Consider the following 23,259-nt stretch of genomic DNA (forward strand, 5'->3'; position numbering starts at 1 on the left):
AATCTTCAGGAGTGGTGAAGCAGGGCTGCAGGTGTCTCTCTGTCTCCCTCCCTCTCTCTCTCCCCTTCCCATCTCAGTTTCTGTTTCTATCCAATAATAAGTACATAAATAAATTTTTAAAAATTAAAAAAGAATACTAAACAAACAACAACAACTTACCCAAAGAACTCTGTGTATACCTGTGCTTAATGTAATACAATTTCTGATAGCACAAAATGGGAAACTACCCAATCTTCCAAAATGTAGATGAGTAGTTAAGGAATCTGTGGTATATATACCTTATATTTTGTAAATAAAGAAGTGAAAGACAACTAGTGCATGGTCTTTGAGTCTTATTTTCTAAGAAGAAAGTTAGGTGGGATGGGACTTACTTCCATCTTTGTGCAGGGAGATATTAGTGTGCTATCATATCAGAGATAGATGTAGGCACTGTTTCCAAGAACAGACTCTGAAATAAAACTGCAATCATTGATTTAAAATTAAGGGCAGCATGTTGGGAAAATTAGTTCAAACAACTATCAGAAGTGTTGAGCCAAATATATCTAAGAGTTTATTCTATTTTGTGAAATCTTATTGACCAGTGGGTGAACGGTTTGCATTTCTCAGTAATAGGAGCCAAGAGTATTGTGTGATATTGAAAACAGCTCACTTAAAGGAATTAAAGCAGCATGGACCATCTTTTAGCTGCAGCCCTCACTGTCTTTGCTCTTTGCCAAGTCCTTGTACTAATGAGAACAGAGACTTGTATGACTCTCTTGGGAAGATGTTTCAATTTTTTTCTTCATACCATATTTTCTAGTCTAGTGATTCTCTCCCTTGTGTTGATAGGGATATACTTCAATTCAACTTGGCCATCCAGTGAAAGTTCAAGATTTCTTTCTCAGGGGAGAAAATATACGTAGTGTTCTATCATTTTTCCATAAAACATTAGTATATTCACGAACTGTACGAAATATGTGCGCTCAAACCATTCTGTAAAATCCATAGAACCCTCTAAAGGACCCTTGCACTAGACTCTAAGCCTGTAGCCCCAGAGATATCTCCAGAAAGTGAAAGCCCTGAAGACTTTCATAAAGTTGGGGTTTACCAAAAAGTTGTTTTTTTTTATTTCATTCTAGAGAATCTACCCAATTCAAGGAGGCTTGATTCATATAGCACCGGTTCTTCTCATTTTAACTTTTCTAAGCCAGAAAAAGATGGTCATAGCTAATGATCCACACGGTTGTCCATTTCTAGAGTCATAGGGTTTTTCCTGTCAATGAGTTTAGCCTGTATTTTTCATGCCATCTCTCCCTGGCTTTAAGATAATTATATTTTCTCTTCTAGGAAACCAGTGAGTTTGAGACAAGAAAGTGTATGGGAGAGAGAGAAAAGATTGAACAGAGAGAATGTAATGTATTGAGGACTAGAGAAAACCTGTAGCCAAATAGCTTCTTTAAAGGCAGAACTTTTACTGGAGTAGCACTTTTATTCATCATCCTTCCTGGCTAAATTCATTTCCTTGTAAGTTCACTGATGCAGCAAAAAAGTATTAGCATATTCAGTATTCTAAACCCTATGCTACACCTATGAGAGGGTCCAAGGATGGATGATCTATCTCCAAACTCTCTTTTCCAGGGGCTTGTAAGGCTGCAATGAAGATAAGCAATGCAGTTTCCCTTAAAGAACTTCACTCTTTACCTGTCCCAAGTCTCTATCTCTTGTTACCAGGGATTTGGGGAACTCTCTTTCTGTTCTTCCAGAATACTTCCTATTACATCAGGATAGTTTATAAAAAAAATTAGTTATACATTTTCCCCAACACATCACAGATATATTAAAAAAGAGACACTGCCATATTTAATTATATACATATACATATATTTATTTTCTAGGAGCTAACATCATACCTGGAGCATGATAAATGTTGAAAACTGAAGGGAAAAATGTTGCATCCCATCTAAAGAAGAGAGGACCTGTGAAGTATAATGTCCTGCAAATAGAGAACTGCAGTTAAATCAGGAAACAATGATCTGCCATTCACCCAGTGAGTGTTTCTGGATGCCAGTTTCTCACCTGTCCTAGAAGGAAGTTCCATTAGGTGAGTCTTTACAGAAGAAAAAAAAATCAATTTTTAAAAATGCTAAAAGATGAGAAGGAAGTAAATGCTTTGACCACCTGCACCAATGTAAATACTCAGCTGGACTTTACAGAGAAATACAAAAGCACAGTTAAGTGAAGGATGACTGTCAAAAGCGATGGCTGGGAACCCCGGTGGCAACTCAGGATATTTGCCTGCACCATTGACAAAAGTGACTTCCCACGCTTTGCCCACAGAGGGCATCCCTGCTCATTGATATGTAGACCAGGCGAATGCAGCTGCTGGAAGCCTCCATCGACCACTCTCTCTCTCTTTTTTTTTTCACCGTCATCTCTCTGCCCCCACCCCCTTTCCTGTGGAATATCTGCCTGATCCAGTTCATTTCCCTCCGGTCTCCACATTTTCCCTTTCAGCCCTCCACTTCTCCGGATCAATGGATAGTAAGGCTCCAACTCCCCAGCTCACACACCGCTGGCGGACACCCTAGTAACAAGTGAGAGCGCTCCACCCCGCAGTGCACCCCCACCTCCGCCTCTTCTAGCTAGGTCCCAGGGCTCCAGGAGGAAAAAAAAATCAGCAGCAATCTTACCTCTTGTGCAGATTTTTCTGTTCAACTTTATGTAGCTGAGGACCTGGCACCAGCCTCAACCTTTTCATGCAAGGCGAAGCCACGGGATTGTGCCTCAGCTCCTTCTGCTCCCTCCTGGATATTCTGTTTATTGATGACTAGCAAGCCCCACGGAGAGCTGGCTTCTCTCGCTCGGTTTCCTTGAGTTAGTTTTCTACGGTTTGGCCGTGGTTCGGGATCTCTTGGACCGAATGGAACTTTTTGCTGCCTCTTTTTGCTGCTGATTCTGTCAGTGGACCAGGAAAAAGGCTTCTGAGGCAGAAGAGGCTCAGGGGAGGTGGAGGAAGAGGACGACGAGGAGGAGGAAGACGAGAACAAGGAGGAGGAAGCCAAGGGGCTTAGAGCGTGTGTGTGTGTGTGTGTGTGTGTGTGTGTGTGTGTGTGTGTGTGTGTGAGTGCATGTGTGTGAGTGCTGCCACTGCCAAGGACCCCCGGCCCGGAAGGTGTTGGCTGAAATATGGAGAATAGTCTTGGATGTGTTTGGGTACCCAAGCTGGCTTTTGTACTGTTCGGAGCTACCCTGCTCACGGCACATCTTCAAGTCTCCGGTAAGAGGTTCTTCCTTTCTTCTCGTCGCATTCCCCCAGCCACTCTTTCCTTAACCTCTTCGTTTCATTTCGCAAGTGGTAGAAATGGGGCTCTGTAAAAAGAGAAATAGATAACAAGACCCTTGGTGTCTGCTTGGCCCCCCATTTCCTCACAGATGTTTAAAGACTGGAAGACTTTTTTCTCCCTGGGGGCGGAGAATACTGGCTGCTAAGGCACAGGGGGCCCTTTCCTTTGAAAATCCGCTGCCTCTTTGCTTTTGCAAACACTTGCTTAGGTCAGGAGAGCTGGCGGGCTAGGGCTTGGAGGAGGCAGGTGGCAGGGCTGTTGTTGAATGGAACTGGTTTTATCTTTAAAGTCTTGGGAACTCCAGAAGAGAGGAATGGGGGCAAGGGGACCAAGCAGATGAGCTCACCAAAGGGGTTTGAAGGTAGTCAGAGAAAGGTAGCTAAGATTGTGTCCACCTAGGTTCGGGATTTAGAGACCTGCTGATTGAGCATGGAGAAAGTGACCAGTGGTGTGTTTTTGGTACTTGGGCAGACTGGCCCATGGTGCTGAAAGAGGTGCAGAGTTCCCCAGAGGAATGGAGGCTTGCTTTATCTTATTTTATTCTTCTAATGATGGGTGCAGTACACAAGCAAAGTCTCCAGGACACTTTAAAACTCGAAATCATTGATATTCCCTGGGAACCGGCCCCCAGTCCCTGGTACTTGGCAAGTGCATCTTCTAATTAAAAATGGCAAAACTGTTTGGTAATTAATTGGATTGGGTTAGAACAGGGGGAGAAAAAAAGAGGAAGGATCTTAAGGATGTTCAAGGCTGCTGCAGTCTCTGAATACGGAACAGGGGGCTTCAGTGTCGAAAATATACATCTTTTAAAGGAGCAAAAATGAGTCATTTCGCCGGGCTTCCTTCCCTTCAAATGTAGATGGGCACTGAGGCACAAGGAGTGGGGTTTGGCGGTGAAGGACAGGAGAGCAGCTGGCTGAGCATTCAAATCCCTTCGGAAATGACCTTTAACCGAATTCAAAAGAAAAAGAGCCGCCAGCAGGGGCCAGGCGTTAGGCTGGAGCGCCCCAACCCGCGTCTTGGAAATTAATGGGGAATGGAATGTAAATCACCGCCAAGCCCGCAGCCCCCCGGGAGCCCAAAGCCAGGGTTTTCTTATTCCTTCGAAGTGCTATCTGGCCCAGGGTTGCAAGCAGTAGAGGAGAACGCGCCTCTCCAGGTCCCTGGAGATTCAGACAGTGGAGCGCGGAGCCAGCTGGAGGCTCCCAAGCCTTGTGTGCCCACAGGCGAGCAGCAATGTGCGCAGCCACGCCACACTTGCCTTCGGAACCTTCCTGGGGCCGCACAGACTAGGGAGCCAGCGGGGGTGTGTGTGCGTGCCTGTGTGCGCGGGGGGTGGGAGGGTGGAGGTGTATGTGAGTGTCCACGGATGCTACCCCAAGCCCAGGTCCCAGGTCCCTGCAGCTCTCCTTTCAGGACAGGTCCCCTGATACCCCAGCTACACTCTCCTGGAGCTTTGTCCTAGGCAGTTACTCTAGTGAAAGGCGGGCGGGGGTCTTCTCGGTTATAATGAATTAGGCATCTCTTTAAAACCTCTTCTTCCCTCCCGGAGATCCGCTGACTATCAATGCTGAGGGTGAGGAGCTGGACCCTCCTAGACCACAGAAGATTGACTTGTGCTCTTGGGCAGTTTGGGAGACCTCCAAAGAGGAAAGCAGGGAAGTTCAGTGGGGCATTCCTCTCTGGGTAGAAAGTCTTCAGAGCCAATGCATTGACTGAAAACACTGCATTAGGCAAGGTGTGCTCAGATGGACATTGATGCCTTGTCACAGACTCAAAATTATGTTTAAAGCATTTCCCAAGTGATTTTGTCTGAGGAAGGGTATTTGTGTGTGTGTGTGTGTGGGGGGAATTGAAGATTAATGGAGATGAGTGTGTATGTTTTATTAATATCTAAATTAATTAAGTGTATGTCTGCACGCTTATTTTTCTTATCTAGAGAGTCAGAGTGATATAGTCACAGCTTTATTTTAATTTCCGCCTCAACAGACAGGTCTTCTCTTGAAAAGACAGACACAAATTTACATATGCAAGGGGTATGCCTGTGGGTAGGCTTGTGGATGTACATTTTTTAAGCTTTCCTATATCCACTTTTGTTGTTTGCAAATGAATTGTCATATACTTTGCACAGGTTCCAGAAAAAGGGAGGGTGCACTTTTTAGGGTAATCTTAATTCAAATCACTCCATCTTCACTCTTTCATCTGTTCCTACTCCCTCTGAGTAGTAGTTTCCCCCTTCAGGACTAAAACAAGGAATTGATGATGAAGAAAGTATAGTTCACTCTCTGAAAGGACCAGTAGGAGGTGCCCTTAATAAGGCCAAATGTCTAGTTGACTGGCAGTGAAATCGCCTTTCAGCAGGATGTTTTAAAGACTTTGTTGATTGCTAACAAAGGATTATGGAGACTGGCACAATAGCACCAAGTCTTTTTCCTGCCTTCTAGATTCTGTCTGAACCAGCTGTGGATATTTATGGCATTGTTATGACATAATAAGCAGCACCCCTGAACAGTATGGGTCCAGGATAAGATCTTGATGTTGGAAGAGGAGGACTGCAGCTTTACAGTTGACATTTTAAGATGCTCTTATCACATATATTTGACATGAAGGCAACTAAGTTGTGGCCTGGGCTTACAAGTAAGATGAAACATTTTAGCCGTTTAGATGCTAATTAATGGAAGAGCAGGTATGCATACTAACCCAGTATTATTCTTCACGTGCGCTTGAGTTATATAGTGTTGAAAAGCTGTCTTTAAGAGTTTATATAGTCTGGACATACTGAACGAGGTTTGCTGCCTCCTATCCTCCCACTTCTTATCCCTCTCAAACCAAAGCAGATCACATACCTCATGTGGGTTTGCCTTTGAGTGCATCATGGCAGGACCTGGGGGCACGTGGGCAGCCTGCCGTCCACTCTTCAGTGAGTGCTGCAGTGTAAATCACCTGCGACCTGTCACGGCATTCATTTGCCACATGGCAGCAGTTGCCCTCTGAGTTATGAAGCATGTGAAACAGCCACCACATGTGTTATATGTGAATATATTAGACTTAGTGCATTTGCTTTAATGCTCTTAAGAGCTAGGCTGGTTTGAGCTGCTGATAGGCATTTTTTTCTGGGGAGAGATTTATAACTTGCCAGTGTATATGACTTACATTTAGTCTCTGGCAAGTTAACCTCTCAGCAAACTTCCTTATTGTCTTCGTCAAAAGAACGTTATCCCTATCTATAATAAATTCTTGAAGGAAGTCTTGCTGAAAGTTTCTCCGGAATCTGGCATTTTCAAGTGGTTGTGGTATATTTTTCTTGGCCAATGGGAAGCTTGGAAAGAGAATTGGAGAGGTAATTTGGGGGGAAGTAGATTTATTTCATGTTACCTGAGAGGAAAAGAATGACACTGCATGTGCTCTGGGAACTCCATCCCCACCCCACCTCCACCCCCAGTCTGAAAAGCATCATTTGTAAATGGCCATATTTCTTCTTTTTGGCTTGTGTTTCTTCGTTTCATGCTTACAATAGTCTTAGATTATTCAAATGATGATGATTTGTTCCTGGAATGATTTTTGCAGTGTACTTTGTGGTCATCTAATACTATCCCTCTCATTTGGAAAGAAACCTTGATTTAAATTTAAACTTCCCAACTGTAACAGTTTTATCTTCACTTGGCAGTACCTATTTATAGGCAGTACTAGAATTTCTACAATTCCTGCAGAGAAATGCTTCTTCCCAATGGATTATTGTGCCCTTGTTTACAATTCATTTTTTTAGATTTATTATTTATTTGTTTTTTTGCCACCATGGTTATTGCAGCTCAGTGCCTACACTATAATTCCACTGTTTCCTGTGGCCATTCCTCCCCCCTTTTATTTGATAGGTCATGTAGAAATTGAGAGAAGAGGAGGAGATAAAGAAGAAGGAGAAAGGAAGAGATCTACAGAACTGCTTCACCACTTGTGAAGCTCTCCCCTCCAGGTGGGGAGCAAGGGCTTGAACCTGGGTCCTCAAAAATGGTAATGTGTGTGCTTAATGGCATACACCATCATCTGGCCCCCTTTAGTCTTACTTTTAATGATTAATTTTATTTATTTGATGAACAAAAGAGAGAGGGATGCACGGAGAAAAAGGGGAAGACCATAGGATCGTTGCAGTATATATGGTACCAGAGATCAAATCTCAGGCCTCACACATGCAAGTACTAAGATGTAGTTCTCAATGACTGGAAGGGGTCTTTCAGTAGCTGAAATAGATGTTTTGCAGATCCAAAGTCTCATGTTGGAACCTTGGTACCATGTGTGGTGAGAGAGTTCTGGTCTTTTTCTCATGAAGTAATACTTTTAAAAATTCTTTTTAGGACTGAAAGACTAGCTTACCTTTGTAAGTGCTTCTGCTTTGCCATGTGTAAGACACAGGTTTAAGCCCAGGTGCCATCATATTGGATAAAGTTTTGATGCTGTGCTATCTCTTTTCTTTCCCTCTCTCTCATCCTCTCAGTCTAGCTGAAAAAGTCAGCCCACAGGAGTGAGGCAGTGACAACAAAATATACAACCCCTTTGTTTCTCATGTTTATACCAGGAGGTACCAAGAGGGATGTCTAGTAGGACAAAAATATATACATATAGATACTTTTTTCTGGACATTTTCTTAAGTTGAAACATGATTGTAGACAATGAAGAGAATTTCCATTCTCCATTCCATTGCCCTGCATGTGTGACACTAGCATGAAATAAGATAGTGCTAATTACAAAATGGCACTTCTGGAAGCTATTTTGATTTCAATCGTGAGTGAATTTTCTTGTTGGACTACAGGATACCCCTATCTCTCATAAATAAAGTCTGTACTGTTTGCAGAAACTTTCACCAAGTTAAAGACACATTAGTTTGCTTTGATATATGTTTATATAGCTACCAGCTCAAATAGTATATAGTTTTTTTGATGTATTAGTCTACTGACTATGATAATCTCTTAGATGAACTGTATACATAAATTTTGGGAAACCTTAGCTTTGCTTGAGTAAGAAGGATAATAACACAAACCCACAGAGGATTACTTGATTAATTAACTAAAGATTAAAAAGTCACTTGGTTCTGGAAATGTACTGTAATCCCTAAAGTGGAGTGATAAATACTATGCATATCTACAATTCATAAAATGTAAATCTGGAGCCCGCTTCTTTTTTTCCTCCCTGTTACTTCATTATGATGCTTCAGAGAAGGATTAAATTTTTTCATGTGTTGTCACAACAGCTATACCTTAATGAATCCTAACCTGGAATGTCACTATCTCTTGACTGAAACACACTGAATTAAATATTAACATAATGGCCCGCGAATTGTTCTGCAGAATGGAGTGGACTGCTTGTTTCTTTAACCTGATAGAGACAATCTCATCTCTGCATAGTATTGTATCAATACTGACTCCCCTGATACAACCCAGGAAAGCCTTTCTCACCATGAACATGGGAGTCCAGTCCACAGGCAGTTACATACTGTTATTATGCTTTGCAAAGTCATGAGAATTTGTGTCCATATTTTAAAAATATTTTCATGAGTTTTCTTTTTATTGGTAAGTTAACTTATATTTTGTTTTATTGTTTATTTTATTAGGTATATAATTAATGGGACTTTTGTTATCACATGGGTAGGTACAATTCATTGTATTTCTGTGATAGGGGTCTATACACCCCTCTCACCACTAACTTAGGTCCTCCTCCACCATCATTCATTGGGCCCAATATTCCCCCAACCCCAACACCACGAATCCTGCAGCAGATCACATTTATTCCAAATTTCACCCTGTGGTTTGCCTTTGTACTTTACTTTGGATAGAACTTGGCTGTGGGGGAGTCGGGCTGTAGCGCAGCGGGTTAAGCGCAGGTGGCGCAAAGCACAAGGACCGGCATAAGGATCCTGGTTCGAACCCCGGCTCCCCACCTGCAGGGGAGTCGCTTCACAGGCAGTGAAGCAGTTCTGCAGGTGTCTGTCTTTCTCTCCCCCTCTCTGTCTTCCCCTCCTCTCTCCGTTTCTGTCTGTCCTATCCAACAATGACGACAATAATAACTACAACAATAAAATAACAAGGGCAACAAAAGGGAATAAATAAATAAAATAAAATATTAAAAAAAAAAGAACTTGGCTGTGTTAAAAGTGATATCAGTGGGAGCCAGGCGGTAGCGCAGCCAGTTAATTGCAGGTGATGCTAAGTGCAAGGACTGACTAAGGATGCTGGTTCGAGCCCCCAGCTCCCCATTTGGAGGGGAGTCGCTTCACAAGTGGTGAAGCAGGTCTGCAGGTGTCTATCTTTCTCTCCCCCTCTCTGTCTTTCCCTTCTCTCTCCATTTCTCTCTTTCCTATCCAAAACAATGACATCAATAGCTACAACAATAATAACAACAACAACAATAAAAAAAAACAAGGGCAACAAAAGGGAAAAATAAATTAAATTAAAAAATAATAATATCAGCTAGAAAGAGAATGCGGAATACCAGAATTCATTACTTATAAGGGAACTTGAGGCAACCTATTCTTATTTTTTTCCCTTCCAGGTTTATCGCTACGGCTCAGTGCTGACATTATGAATCTACTGTTCCTGATGGTCATTCCCCACTCCACTTCCATCCCCCCCTCCTTTTTTCCATTTAGATAGGAGAGAGAAATTGAGAGGGGAGAGGGATATAGAGAGGTAGACAGATAGACATCTGCAGACCTGTTTCTCTGCTTGAGAAGTGTCCTGGCTGCAGGTGGAGAGCAGGAGCTCGAACCCAGGTTCTTGTGCAGATCCTTCCACATATGTGTGTTTAATAGGTGTGCCACTACCTGGCTCTATATTTTATAGTGGCGACCTATATTGTAAAAGCTGCTAAGCAGGTTTCTTACTGTGGAAGACTCTAATTCAGTCAGTGGTATTGAAGTTCTCAGAGTGAACACTAGAGAACAGTAAGTTACAGCCACCTAGACATGCTATTTTTGAAAAAGGATGTTGTCAGACATAAATAATGGAACTTTAATTTTCTTTAAATTTCTTACTTTTCAGGGAGAACAATGTCTTCCCTAGTGAAGTTATAGTCTCAGTGTGCCAATGCCTTGAAATAAAGCACTTAAGATATTTCATTTTTTAAAGCTTCTTCTTCTTCTTCTTCTTTTTTTTTTTTTTTGCCTCCAGGGTTATCTCTGGGGCTTGGTGCCTGCACCAAGAATCCATTGCTCCTGGAGGCCATCCCCCCCCCCCTTTTTTTGCCCTTGTTGTTTATTATTGTTGCTGTGATTATTATTGTTGTCATTGCTGCTATTGTTGTTGGATAAGACACAGAGAAATTGAGAGAAGATGAGAAGACAGAGAGGAGGAGAGAAAAACAGACACCTACAGACCTGCTTCACCACTTGTGAAGCAACCCCCGTGGAGGAGAGAAAAATGGACACCTGCAGACCTGCACCACTGCTTGTGAAGCAACCCCCCTGCAGGTGGGGAGCTGGGAGCTTGAACTGGGATCTTTAAGCCTATCCTTGCACTTTGCGCCATGTGCGCTTAACCCACTGCACTACCCAACCCCCAGCATTTAAGATATTTCTTCAAATTAAGATATTTCCTTCAAAAGAAAACTTTAAGGATTTGACCATAGAAAAGATATAAACAGCCCATGTTATTTCCCTTGCACCTTTGCAATTGCAACACTTAGAAAAACCACAGCATAATTTATACCATAATCTTGCTTCTCTGCTACATTAGTGTTGATTTAGCGTCTTACATTCCTCTGAGTTAGTACAGTACTAAAATAGAGAAATACAGGTTGGCTGATTGATGATCAAGATTACTGTAGAGCTTTGGAGTTCTTTGATAAATTTTAGCCTGAGGTTAAAGTAACTAGATCACATTAACTCAACTGTTAAGTGAATACGTTCTTCCTTGGTAGTCTAGAAGTGACTAAACTCTGTCCAGTGGCATGGTCTAGAAATAACAAAAAAAATGTATGATTGAATATTCCTTTTCCCCCCACTATTGATGGTAATTTGCCAGTGGTAATGATACATATTAGCTTTTATAAATAGTTCCAAATTGCCATATAATTCATTTCTTAGGGAAAATTCAACCAGGAAACACACAAATCATTCCACATTTATTGATCATATTTTTAAAGTCTGCTGTTACGGCCTGGAATGTTTTTATTCTCGGCTAAATTTCATGACCCCAGTGCATATAACTTGCTGCTTGTTTTCATGATATACTTAAACTTAATTTTATACACTCAGATGATAGGATTTCTTGCTTACTCAGTCATTTTAATTTCCAGGCCAGAAGGGTCTTTATACTGCTTGTGACTATTATTAAGGAACTTAACAGAGGTATTTATTGCAATTTGGGGATTTCTTCCATGTCTCTTATCCTTTAAAGATTAGTTTTTGCTGGGAGGTTACTCTTGAAAGTATCTAGGACAAAAATGTTCCACTGAATTAATTTAATCTTTATTATGAAATTTAATGAAATTACCAACTTAGTGTACTGTGACCTGATAAGAGGGTTTATCAATACAGTATCATTCTGGATCCCAAATTCTTCTTAAGACTTCACATTTTTATAAGAGAATGAAATAGTAAAATAGTGAATGTACCTATTTTTTACTCTAGTAATTTTTTAGTAACTGAAGTTTCTTGTTATATACTATCATTTTTACATTTTAGTAACTTCTCCATAATCTTTAATTTTTTATTCATTCACTTAGCCTTTTGATAATTGATAAGCATAATTTAACCTGTCCTTAATAGTGCTAATGTTTCACTATGACTCAATTATTATAAGCATGATGAGAAAGAGATTTATTTCACAGGGCTGCTTATTGTTTTCATCAAGTAGCTGTGTCATGCTGTTTTAGGATTCTTCTTATTCTTTTTTTTTTTTTTTTTTTGGCATTTCTGGCATTGGTGGGGGCTAACAAAAAGAGAAGTGGAGGGGGAGAGAGAGAGAGAAAGATAGACAAACCATGGCACTCAAATGTCCTTTGAGGCTATAGAGGCCAATTAGAATGTAGCTCTAGCACATGGCAAAATGGGCACACTATCCAGTGAGGTATTTTACTAACTCTGCATTTGCATACCCTGTTAAGCACACATATGTGCCATTCTGGGTTCAAATCCCCACTCCTTACAGTGGGGAAGCTTCATGAGCAGTGAAATAGGTCTACAAGTACTTCTCTTCCTCTGTCTGTATCTCTCCTGCCCTCTTAATTTCTCTCTGTTCTAGCAAATAAAATAGAAAGAAAAATATATCGCCACTGGGAGTGGTGAATTTGTCCTGCAGGCATGGGGCCCCAGAAATAACCCAGCTGGTAATGAAAATATTAAAAATAAATAAATTAGTTTCAAAACTGTTTCATTCCTGTAATGCATGTTGTTAGTTTGTATTCCAGAAACTTTTTCTTTTGTAAGGAATTTTCAAAGCAACCTTTTTATTTTCTACTTTTGGTTATCTATGAAATATGAGATGTGTTTGTTGAGAATACATAATAGAAAAACACATCATTTTCAATTAAGGACTAAATTAGAGAAGATTCCAACTGTTCCTATTTAGAGGAAAGGTAAAGCTGTTTATAATTTACAGCTTATACTATTTCTGAAATCTGGATTTACTTTGATTGACTACATTATGTTCTTTGTTAACTGAAGGTATGAAGTGCTATCTATAGTCATATTACTATTCTCCATAGGATATACCTTATTTAAATTAGGAACTACACTAAACATATAATTCTTGCTACAACTAATACTAATAGTATTGTTCAAAACAGCAGTAATTCCAGTGAAGCAAATAACTAATGTTCCCTCTAGAAATTTTGATTAGCTCCTTGTCTTCTGTGTAACTTCTACCTATGTATGCATCTTTTATAATAGTAACTTGCTTTACTTATAGTTGAATGTTACAAAATATAATGTATATATTATTAGCTGGCTTTTAAATATTTATTTTATTTGAGAGAGACAGAGACAGAGAGAGAGAGAGAGATAAATGTTAGAATGACCAAAGCAGTGCCCAGTTTACAGTGGTGCTGTGAATTGAACCGAGGACCCTGGAGTCTCAGTCGTGTAAATCTTTTGCTTATAGTTGTTCCCCTACCCTCTGTCTGGCTGGCTTCCTGGATTTCTTCCTTCCTTCCTTCCTTGGTTCCTTTCTTTCATTCATTCTTTCTTCCTTCCTTCCTTTCTTCCTCTCAAACATTAAATGTCTGAGATTTATCTATGAAATTGCATATTGCTGTATTTCGGTCATTATCTTTTCTGTATAGTATTTCATGACAGTAATAAATTGCACTTCATGAAAGCTACCATTGATGGGCCCTCAGAAACAGTTTATGTCAATAATGCTATTATAAGCATTCTTGTGCTCATTCTCAGAACACACTTACTAGTACAAGTAGGATTCATAAGAGTAGATTTGCTACGCCATATATATATATATATATATATATATATATATAAGATTTTATTTATTTATTAATGAGAAAGATAGGAGGAGAGAGAGAAAGAACCAGACATCACTCTGCTACATGTGCTGCCTGGGATCGAACTCAGGACCTCATGCTTGAGAGTCCAATGCTTAATCCACTGCACCACCTCCCAGACCATATATATATATATATATATATAGTATATTTTTATTTGGGGATACAATGATAAATTGCCTTGATTAAATCTCCCCCTGTAGGGCATTATCATATGTTTTATTTCCCTTTATCTGATGGATATGGATTAGCATCTTACTATGCTTTTAATTTGCATTTCCCTGATTGCTAATAAGATTAAGGTTTTTCTCCCATAAATTTATTAGCCATTTGTGATTTCAGAAAGATAATCCTATAATTCTGTCTTTCTAACTGAACAGTCACTTGCTTTAATGCATCAGTATTATCAGAAGTTTTCTGATTTTCATACTAAGCCAATTTTAGTTTTTACCCATAGAAACTATCAAAAATCTAGCTTTTGGAAGTTGTTTCCTGCCACTGTATCAAGTCTACTTGAACCCAGACTCTTTTAAAAATATAGGTATTTTTTTCTGAGAGACAGAGACCAGAGCACCACTCAGCTCTGGTTTATGATGTTATTGGGGACTAAACCTCAGACCTCAGAGCCTCAGGGATGAGTCTTTTTTTTTTTTTTGCCTTGGTGCCTGAACTACATATGAATCCACTGTTCCTGGAGGCTGTTATTTCCCTTTTGTTGCCTTTGTCGTTTATTATTGGATAGAACAGAGAGAAATTGAGTGAGGAGGGGAAGACAGAGAGGGAGAGAGAAAGATAGACACCTGCACATCTGCTTCACTGCTTCCTGCAGGTGAGGAGCCGGGGGCTCGAACCAGGATCCTTACACCTGTCCTTGTGCTTCATGCCATGTGCACTTAACCCATGTGCTACTGCCCAGCCCCCATGAAAGTCTTTTTGCATAACCATTAAGCTATCTCCCCAACCCCAGACTCTTTTTATATACTTTTTCTACAGTACACTTTTTTTTTTTTGGTACAAATGAAATAGTTCCTTGGCCAGCTGATTATCTGGAACACTCCTTACTTTGTCAAGATCCTTCCTTAAACTGCTTACTATTATTTAACATGTCTAGAGAAACACGATTTTGGGGTGCTAGGGTAATTTGAGAAATATTATAACTCCTTTGAGCCTAGAGATTGCTCAGTCTGTGGAGTATACTTTTTTGCCCCATGTAAGGACCCATATTTGAGGGTCTGGGAAAATGTGAGAGCATCATGCAGGACAGCAAGGGAAACTCCATGAGCAGTGGGACATGCTGTGCTGCTGCTTCTCCTCTTTCTATTTCTCTCTGAAGTTTAAAAGGAGCAGTGGAATGGAGCAGATCTCTAGCCATGGTGGCAAAAATAAACAGATACCAGCCCTCTCCAATGTGATGGAACTGAAAAAGAGAAAACTACATGATGATAAATACCAACTCTGAGTTAAAAATTCCAATCTCACTCTTGAACTTGTATGTGTTACCAACGTAGCAGAGACACAGACCCAGGCACATACTTATGGTTATGACTTTGAAACAGAAGTCCATGCCTGTTCATGCATAGACCTATACCAGTTTTTGTTTAGGACCTAGTCATTTGATTTATTCCCATGATACAGAATAATGAAGGATCCTGGATGAACTAGAGCACCAGAAGCACCAGCAGTTGCCTTCCTAGTATGTCCCCTGTGCCGACTCATTAGAGATGTGAGCCAAGGCTGAGTCATTTAAGCAAACCCTCTGCACCCAGAGCCCTCAGTCCATTGTTTTCATATCTTTTTTTCAGACTCATGGGATTCCAGAAGAATATAAATTAGAGAGAAAATCTGCAAAGCTTTCCCTTTCATGTCTAATGTCTGGGCAAAGCTGTTCCCTACGGTACAATTTCTGGCTATATTTTCTTGTTTGAGACATCTCCAGGGATAGTTTGTTCACACTTTCCCTTGGGAAATTTTTTAGCACCATATCACTTCTTGCTGTTAAAATTTTATTTCACAATGATTCTTAATTATGTCTATTTTAAATATTCTTCTCATTGTCCCTGGCCCCCTTTTCCCCTTGTCAGAGACACTCTGCTTCTGGGGTACTGAAGCTTATTAGATAATTCAGGCCATAAAACATTCTTTCTTCCCCCTTGGTCTTTACTTAACCAGGTTATAAGAATTTAGTTCATTTAATCTTTCCTCACACTCCTCTGGAAGCTTCATCATCTTTGTTTTCTTACCCAAACTTCCTCTTAAGTTTGTTTATCTCTTTCTGGCAATCAAGGACTCAAATACAATGTGCTTTTTATACTAAGTTCTGCCAAGTCACATATTAGAAAATATAGATTTAGGTAAAATACAGTAAACTAGCTCACCCAGTGGATTCTGAATTTGCCTTGAGTCCCACCCTTACAGAGAGGAAATATTGGTACTGTGGCATCTTTTTCTCTCTTTCTTTACTTCCTCTCTAGCTCCTTCCCTTTCTTTCTATATGAAAAAAGTCAGTCCAAAGTGGTGAAGCCCTACTGACAACAACAGCAAAAAGAGAATGTAAATTTAGCATTGCCTTTAACTTCTTATATTGTGAATTGTAATTCATGGGCCTGCTTGTCATAAACTCTGTATTCTCAATTTTCAGGTAGTACTAACAGTACCTACAAAAATAATTAAGGTATTAGAAGGATCAGATAAAATCAAGAATCTGATCTGAGATGGTAGGTACTGAACATTTACTATGGTACTGACATAGAATTAAATGAAAATCTTAATTGTGTTTCTGCCCTCTAAAGGTTTATCATCAAGTGAAGGTAACAGGCACAGGCATAGCTAAATAGGATACAAGAAGAACAAAATGCTCATTAAAAAATAGAAGCACAGAGTGAACAGACTAGAAAATATCAACTGCAGTATTTTTGCAGTTTATTATTAATATATTAATATTATCTAGATGGGCTGACAGAGCCAAATCATTCATTATATCCCTACTTGGTTGGGCCAAAAAAGATAAAAAATTAGGAAGTATAAAGAGTTGTCAACCATGTCTAAATCATGTTACAGTTCTGATGACAATGGAGGAATCAGATTTTCTTGACAGATGTATTGCTGGGAATTTATCCCCTTAACCTTCATGACCCTTTCTTGTCTATTTATTGAGTCTGTGTCTGGCACAGTGCTACTTTGGTGGCAGAGTATAGTGGTTTGGAAACACTTAAGAACTATACTAATAAATTCATAATTTTAAATGAAATAAAGTTTTGAAGAAAGGAAAATATTGGAGGATAGTGACCCAGACAGCAGATCAAAGAAGTTGTGAGGAAGTTGTGGCTGATTCCAGAAGAATGAAATAACTTAAGGTTGGGGACACAGAACTTTGATAGTGGGCATAGTGTGGAACTATATACCTTATAATCTTATAAACTGCCACTACATAATAAATAATTGTTTCTTTTTAATCAATTAACTTGAAGAAGTGATATTTTGTGAGAGGCAGAGGACTGAATGCCAGGTTGAGTTTGTAAACATTTAGTTACCTCTTCAAGTTGCATTGAAATAAGGTGTAGTGTCCTTTGTTTGGTCTTTTGCTATGATGAGACATGGACCACAGCTTAAGGGGGAAAGCCTGAGTTTTTTTTTAAATTTTTTTTTATTATTATTGCATAGACAGAGATAGAGAGAAATTGAGATGGGAAGGGGAGATAGAGAGGGAAGGAGACAGAGAGACACCTGCAGCTCTGCTTCACCACTTATGAAGCTCCCCTACCAGCCACCCCCCCACCACAGGTGGGGACCAGGGGCTTGGGTCTTTGCTCACTGTAATGTGTGTACTTACTCAGGTGTGCCACTGCCTAGCCCTGAGCTTGATGGTTTGTAGACTACCTTTGGAGACAAAATCAACCCACCATTGCCAAGTCTTGACTGAAGATAAACTTCCTCCGTTTTGCCCCACTAAATGCGAGCTATTTGTAGTACTGCTTTACTATGACTGCAGATCTACTGGCATAGTCTTTACAAACAGGATATTTTAAAGGCACAGTCAGATCATTCATTGTCTTAATTGATGATTTTCAATGTAGATATAATAAATTAGAGTTCAAATAGCAATTTTTGAAATCAAGTGTATGCTTAGTTGGGTGGACCATGTATTTTCCATGGTTCATACATACCTCCATTAGATCTAGGACCTAGTAGGTTCAGCTAAATTAAACCTGACACAGAGCACTACTGATCAAATTTGGCACCTAAAACACACCTGCTGCAGCTTTCTCATAAAAATTGACCTGGCCATTAACTTCTCTCTGGTAAACCACATCCATTTCCTGCAGATGCATTGATTCTAGCATCTTCTCAGCAGGGATATCTGGATGCATGTGCTTGCTTGGTTAATGTGCAGCATTAGGTGTCATTTGTCCTGAAAGTCTTCTCTGGAGGGAAGGCTCTTACACTGAGTGTGTATCACTTCTTGGCTTTTACTTCATAATTTAGAGATCCAACCCAAGAATTTTTTGACACTTTCTTTTTTATTATTTTATTGTGGAGATAATTTACAGAGCAGTTGTTAACACATTGGTAAAATCTCTTAGCTCCTTGTTATAGGTGTCTTCACACTACTCCCACCATAAACTCAAGTCCCTTTTCTCACAACCAAAGAAATAGAAAGATACCCTACATTCACTGGTGATTTGAATTGCAGCCAACTTGGAAAACTGATGTCCAAGAGCCTTGCTATTTAGAGAGTGGTCCATAGGCCAGCAGCTTTTGCATCATGTGGGAACTTTTAAGAAAATCAGAAACTCTGGTCACACCCAGATTACTGAATGAAAATCACAGGTAACTTAGCACTATGCTCTATGAAGACAGAAAGGCCATTGAATAAAGCCGCTCTTACCTTTACTTCTTTGTGAAAGTCAAGTCAATGGGAAATGCTCTATCCATTCCAGTCTAGTCTTATTGCGAGACCTTCTTGAAAGGCTGTGGCTTCAGGAACTGGTCTTGTAGTTAGAAACTATGCCAAAATCAAAAGTCTCCTGACTTGAAGCTTAGTGGCAGATATATTTCTCAGAGACAAGGACATGTTTCATTTTTCTTGATATCAGAGGCCCTCAGTGGGTGTTTCATTTCCCTTTTCCCTCCTTTACTCATCAATACTAGTGATAAGAAGACATATTTTAAAAGGATTTCTTAGTTTCCATTCATTATCCCCCCCCCCCACATACACTTTTTTCTCCTTAAGAACACTAAGACCCAAATAAAAAGGGAGATGCTTGAAAGGGACTCCAGGACCCTGGGTCATTTTCCATTTCCCTCTTCTGCCTCTCAGGTCTGATGCTCAAAGCACACACATGCTCAAAGGGAGATCCTGACTGGCAACCCCATGCCGAACCTGTCTTATTATTGGGAATGTTTTTGAGGAAAGGAGACAGACCAAGTGTTCATTTGCCTGGGCCTCTCTGGCAGGTTAGAAGGGGCATAAATGAGTTATTAGATGAAGAGCAAAGCTTTATAGACAGAAAGCTCAGTGCAGATTTTGAAGCATTTGCTCCGATTACTTGGCAGAAGAGGAGCTTTAACTGATGGGCTCCAAGTCAGACTCTGAAGAACAGAACATGGGGCCCCAGCTGTGCACATTGGATCAATCTGAATGAAAACTACTAGTGTTCCCCCCAGTGAGAGAACTTTCTGCTCAGCTCATGAACTGTAGGCCCTTTCCCATTTCTGGTAGAAAATGAGTAGGGCTTTTATGAAAGCCTGTCTATGGCTGTTGTTTTTTGCTCCCAATCCCTACAGTAAAATTCTATTTATGGAGAGGTGATAGTGTTTCTAAGTGAAAAAAATACATTTAATATAATTTAACTTAGTAAAAATAAGCAATCTTCAAAAAATAAAGGAGGAGAGGAGGAGAAAATACTTGGCAGAAAGTAGCACATAGAAAAAGAAGAATATGAGAGATCAACATTACTCTGGTCCTTGATACTGGAGCATTTAGAAGGTGACCCAGTGGCCCCATCTTCCTGCCACCAAGAACTTTCCCAGGAAATGGAATGCCCAGTGTTAATAACAGAAATGCCCAAGCAGATGGAAAAATAAAAGATCACCTTAAATTAGGTACCTATAGCGGGGTGAGGGTGGGGTAAAATCTTGAAGGATTTTCAGTCAGCTGTTGAGGGGTGTTTTAGATGGCACACTGCTGTTCATATGGATAAATGATTAGGGGGATGACAGTGAGACTTATTAAGAAAGAATTGTCTCCCACATCCACATGAGACAGGTATGAATAGGAAGGATAGAAACAACAATAGAAGCAATGCACATGGACCTGCGTATCTCTGTCTCTCAGTCTCTCTATCACCCACCCCTTCCTACTCAATTTCTGGTTGTCTCTATCCAATAAATAAAGAAAATAAAAATTTTAAAAGAGAGAGGATGGAGAAGATAGAAAGGAGACACACTATAGTATTACTCCACCATCTCTGGAGCTCCTCTAGTGCCATCCATGGTATTTTCATGTGATGTGGGAATCCAATCTAGGACCTTGTGCATGGAAGGAATATATTCTAGTAGATGAGTTCATTCTCTCCCAACCCCCTCATTGGTTTAATAATGATAGATAAGACTGCAGGATAAGGGAGGTACAATTCCACACAATTCCCACTATCAAGAGTTCTGCATCCCATCCCATCCATTGGAAGCCTGGAAGCCTTTCTATTCTTTATCCTTCTGGAGTATGGACCCTGGATCATTATGGGGTACAGAAGGTGGGAAGTCTGGCTTCTGTAATTGCTTCCCTGCTGGACATGGACATTGGCAGGTCTGTCTGTACTCCCAGCATGTTTCTGTCTTTCCCTAGTGTGGCAGGGCTCAGGGGAGGTGGGGTTCCAGGACACATTGGTGAGGTCTGCCCAGGGAAGTTAGGTTGACATCACAGTAGTATCTACAACTTGGTGAATGAAAAACATTAAGATGTAAAACAGAACAAATTGTTTAATAATCAAGAACCTAAAGGTAAGAATAGAGCAGATGAGATTTGAGGTCTCCATTTTGGAAAAAGCTAGAAAGTCTTTTTTAAGGTATTCTATTAGGTATATTTAAGGTGCCCATGACTACCAAATTTTGCCTGAGCCAGACAGCTAACATGCAAGTGGGCCAAAGGTATTGTTTGAGGATATGGTGTCAGTTGGAAATAGGACTAGAAAGCTGGATCAGAGAAGAGAGTAGCACTCACATATAGGAAAAGTATATAAATAGTGTCAACTGTAAACCCTATCGATCTGATCTGGGTCCCATATTCAGCACAGGAGCCTGTGTAACCTCTGCATCCCTGTAGGTGTGAGCTCACATTCCATGTTCATAGCTACGTTCTAGGCTGTACTCATTTCAGGACCCGTCTTCCTCAAGTGGTAGAGTATTTTGATCCAAACTCCCATGAGGAGTAGGGTAGTCTCACCATTGTTGTTCCATATTGAGGGCAAGGTCTTATGGAGGCCCACAAGAGGATCCAGGATGCTGTTTCTGATGGAGATGACCATTGATGGTGGAGAGAGGATTCTGTTAGATCTCTAGGCCCAGGATTCCCTGATTAGGATCCCAGGTAATAGGGTGGCCTGGTAGTGACCATCATTAAAGTATGCTGGTCTCTTGCCCTTATCTAGCTTTTTGTAATCCTTACTTTATAAGACAAGGCTAGCCTTAGAGTTATTGAGGGAAATTAAATAGGAAGTAGGTGAGGAGGGTATCTAGATCTAAGTAGAAACTATTTAAGTACTTTATGGTATCTTTCTTTTTAGGTCTTTCTACTTGCTTGCTGTACTTACTGAGTCACTGCAAACTATTGTGCACTTTTACTTTAAGGTACATAGTTTCCCCTAACTTGTGGGTGCATGTGTACATGTGCTGACTCATAGGTCCTGGTCTATATCTCGGTTCTGTAGCTTTATTAGAAAGTGCACCACCTGAAATGGAATTAAGGAGTCCCAAGAACTAGGAACGGTCTCACCAGAATGATGGAGCTGAAGGGTTGACATCCCAGGCCTGGCATCTCTGGACACCGTTTGAAGTGAACCATGTCGAGGTGGTACTGGTTGCATAGATTTGGTTGAGCTCAGCAGATACAGTATCAGATGGTATGGATCAAGAGAAGTATGAAGGAAAATGAGCCATGACCCACAGGTTCCAGGACTGAGTTATCTCATTTTAAATCATCTTAAACATCTTTATGTCCAAACCTGAAGGGCTGTTCATCTTTAGTCAAAATATCTGGGATAATGCTCAACTAATTATTTTCAATAAGGGAATATTTTCTAAAGATGCTATGATAATGTGTATATTGACAAAGCATGAGATTTATTTTTCTTATGTGTCTCATTGTGCCTCATATAGTACTGATGCATGTACTCTGCCTAATTTTCACATAATTATTATTCTCAGGTCTTTCCAGATCTGAGTAACTAAGGCATAAGCCATTCCGTATTCAATTAGATACATTAAATTGCTGATACTCAGCTTTTAACTACAGCAAATTTTACTTTTTTTTCCATATCCCCTTTTCCTTGATTTTTTTCCTTTGTGTTTCATTATTGCTGACTATATTAGAAAGATTCCACAGTTCTAGTTGAAAATATTCAAAATCAAGGAAATCCTAAAAATATTAAAGCTAAATTATATGAAATCTACAGAACTTTCTATCTTTGACCCCCATTAATTGTGTATCCTGGCCATTTGCTAGCTCACATGTGTGAGAATGGAGTGAGGTAAAATAGGTGAATAATCATTGGTTATGCATCAATTCCATGGATAGCACAAATGATGACGTTGTCTCCTTTGCCTCCCCTTGGATGAAATTTCAGGACATCAAGTTGAGTGAGATAAGCCAAAAAGAGAAAAATCAAAATCAAACTATCCCACTTATTAGTGGGATTTAACACAGTAGGAAACAGGGAGGGAGAACACAAAGTGAAACGTGGACTGGACATGGTGTATTGCACCAAAGTAAAGGACTCTGGGGACAGAGGCATGGGGAAGAGGGGAAGAAAACTTTGGGGGCCTGGTACATAATGAAATTGTATGCTTATGTTAATGACTGTAAAGCATCAACCCTCTTAATGAAAGAAATCATATGCAGTGGGATTAGTAAAATAATAATAATAAGTATTATTTTGTGAGAGTTAGGCAGAAAATATTGGAGATAAGAGGCCCCTGACTAAAAAGACCGTCTCTTCATGCATTTCATAGCACCAGTAAAACATGAACGTGTCTCAGTATCATGCTAATGGTCCTCTCATTTGTGCTTCTGAGGAAACAGGCTTCCAATGAAACTAACTCATCCCCCAAATCGCAAATCTCAGAAAAAGCACCATAAAGCATTAATACATACATCTGTGGTGAACATTTGGCTGAACTATGATTTATTTTTACTTTTAAAAAAATTTTATTTATAAAATAGAAACACTGACAAGAC

The 23,259-nt window shown here is 40.1% G+C and overlaps 1 protein-coding gene across 1 annotated transcript in view; it reads left to right on the top strand.

The window, feature by feature from the left end:
- The window catches only part of DCC (DCC netrin 1 receptor), a 1,300,159-nt gene that overhangs the window by 9,003 nt on the left and 1,267,897 nt on the right, over window positions 1-23,259 (top strand). The window contains exon 2 of the mRNA XM_016186489.2: window positions 1,875-3,256. Coding sequence (XP_016041975.1) covers window positions 3,166-3,256 — 91 coding nt within the window. The 5' untranslated portion in view covers window positions 1,875-3,165. The remainder of the gene's footprint in view (window positions 1-1,874; window positions 3,257-23,259) is intronic.

The sequence above is a fragment of the Erinaceus europaeus genome, chromosome 15, assembly GCF_950295315.1.
Source record: "Erinaceus europaeus chromosome 15, mEriEur2.1, whole genome shotgun sequence".
NCBI lineage: Eukaryota > Metazoa > Chordata > Mammalia > Eulipotyphla > Erinaceidae > Erinaceus > Erinaceus europaeus.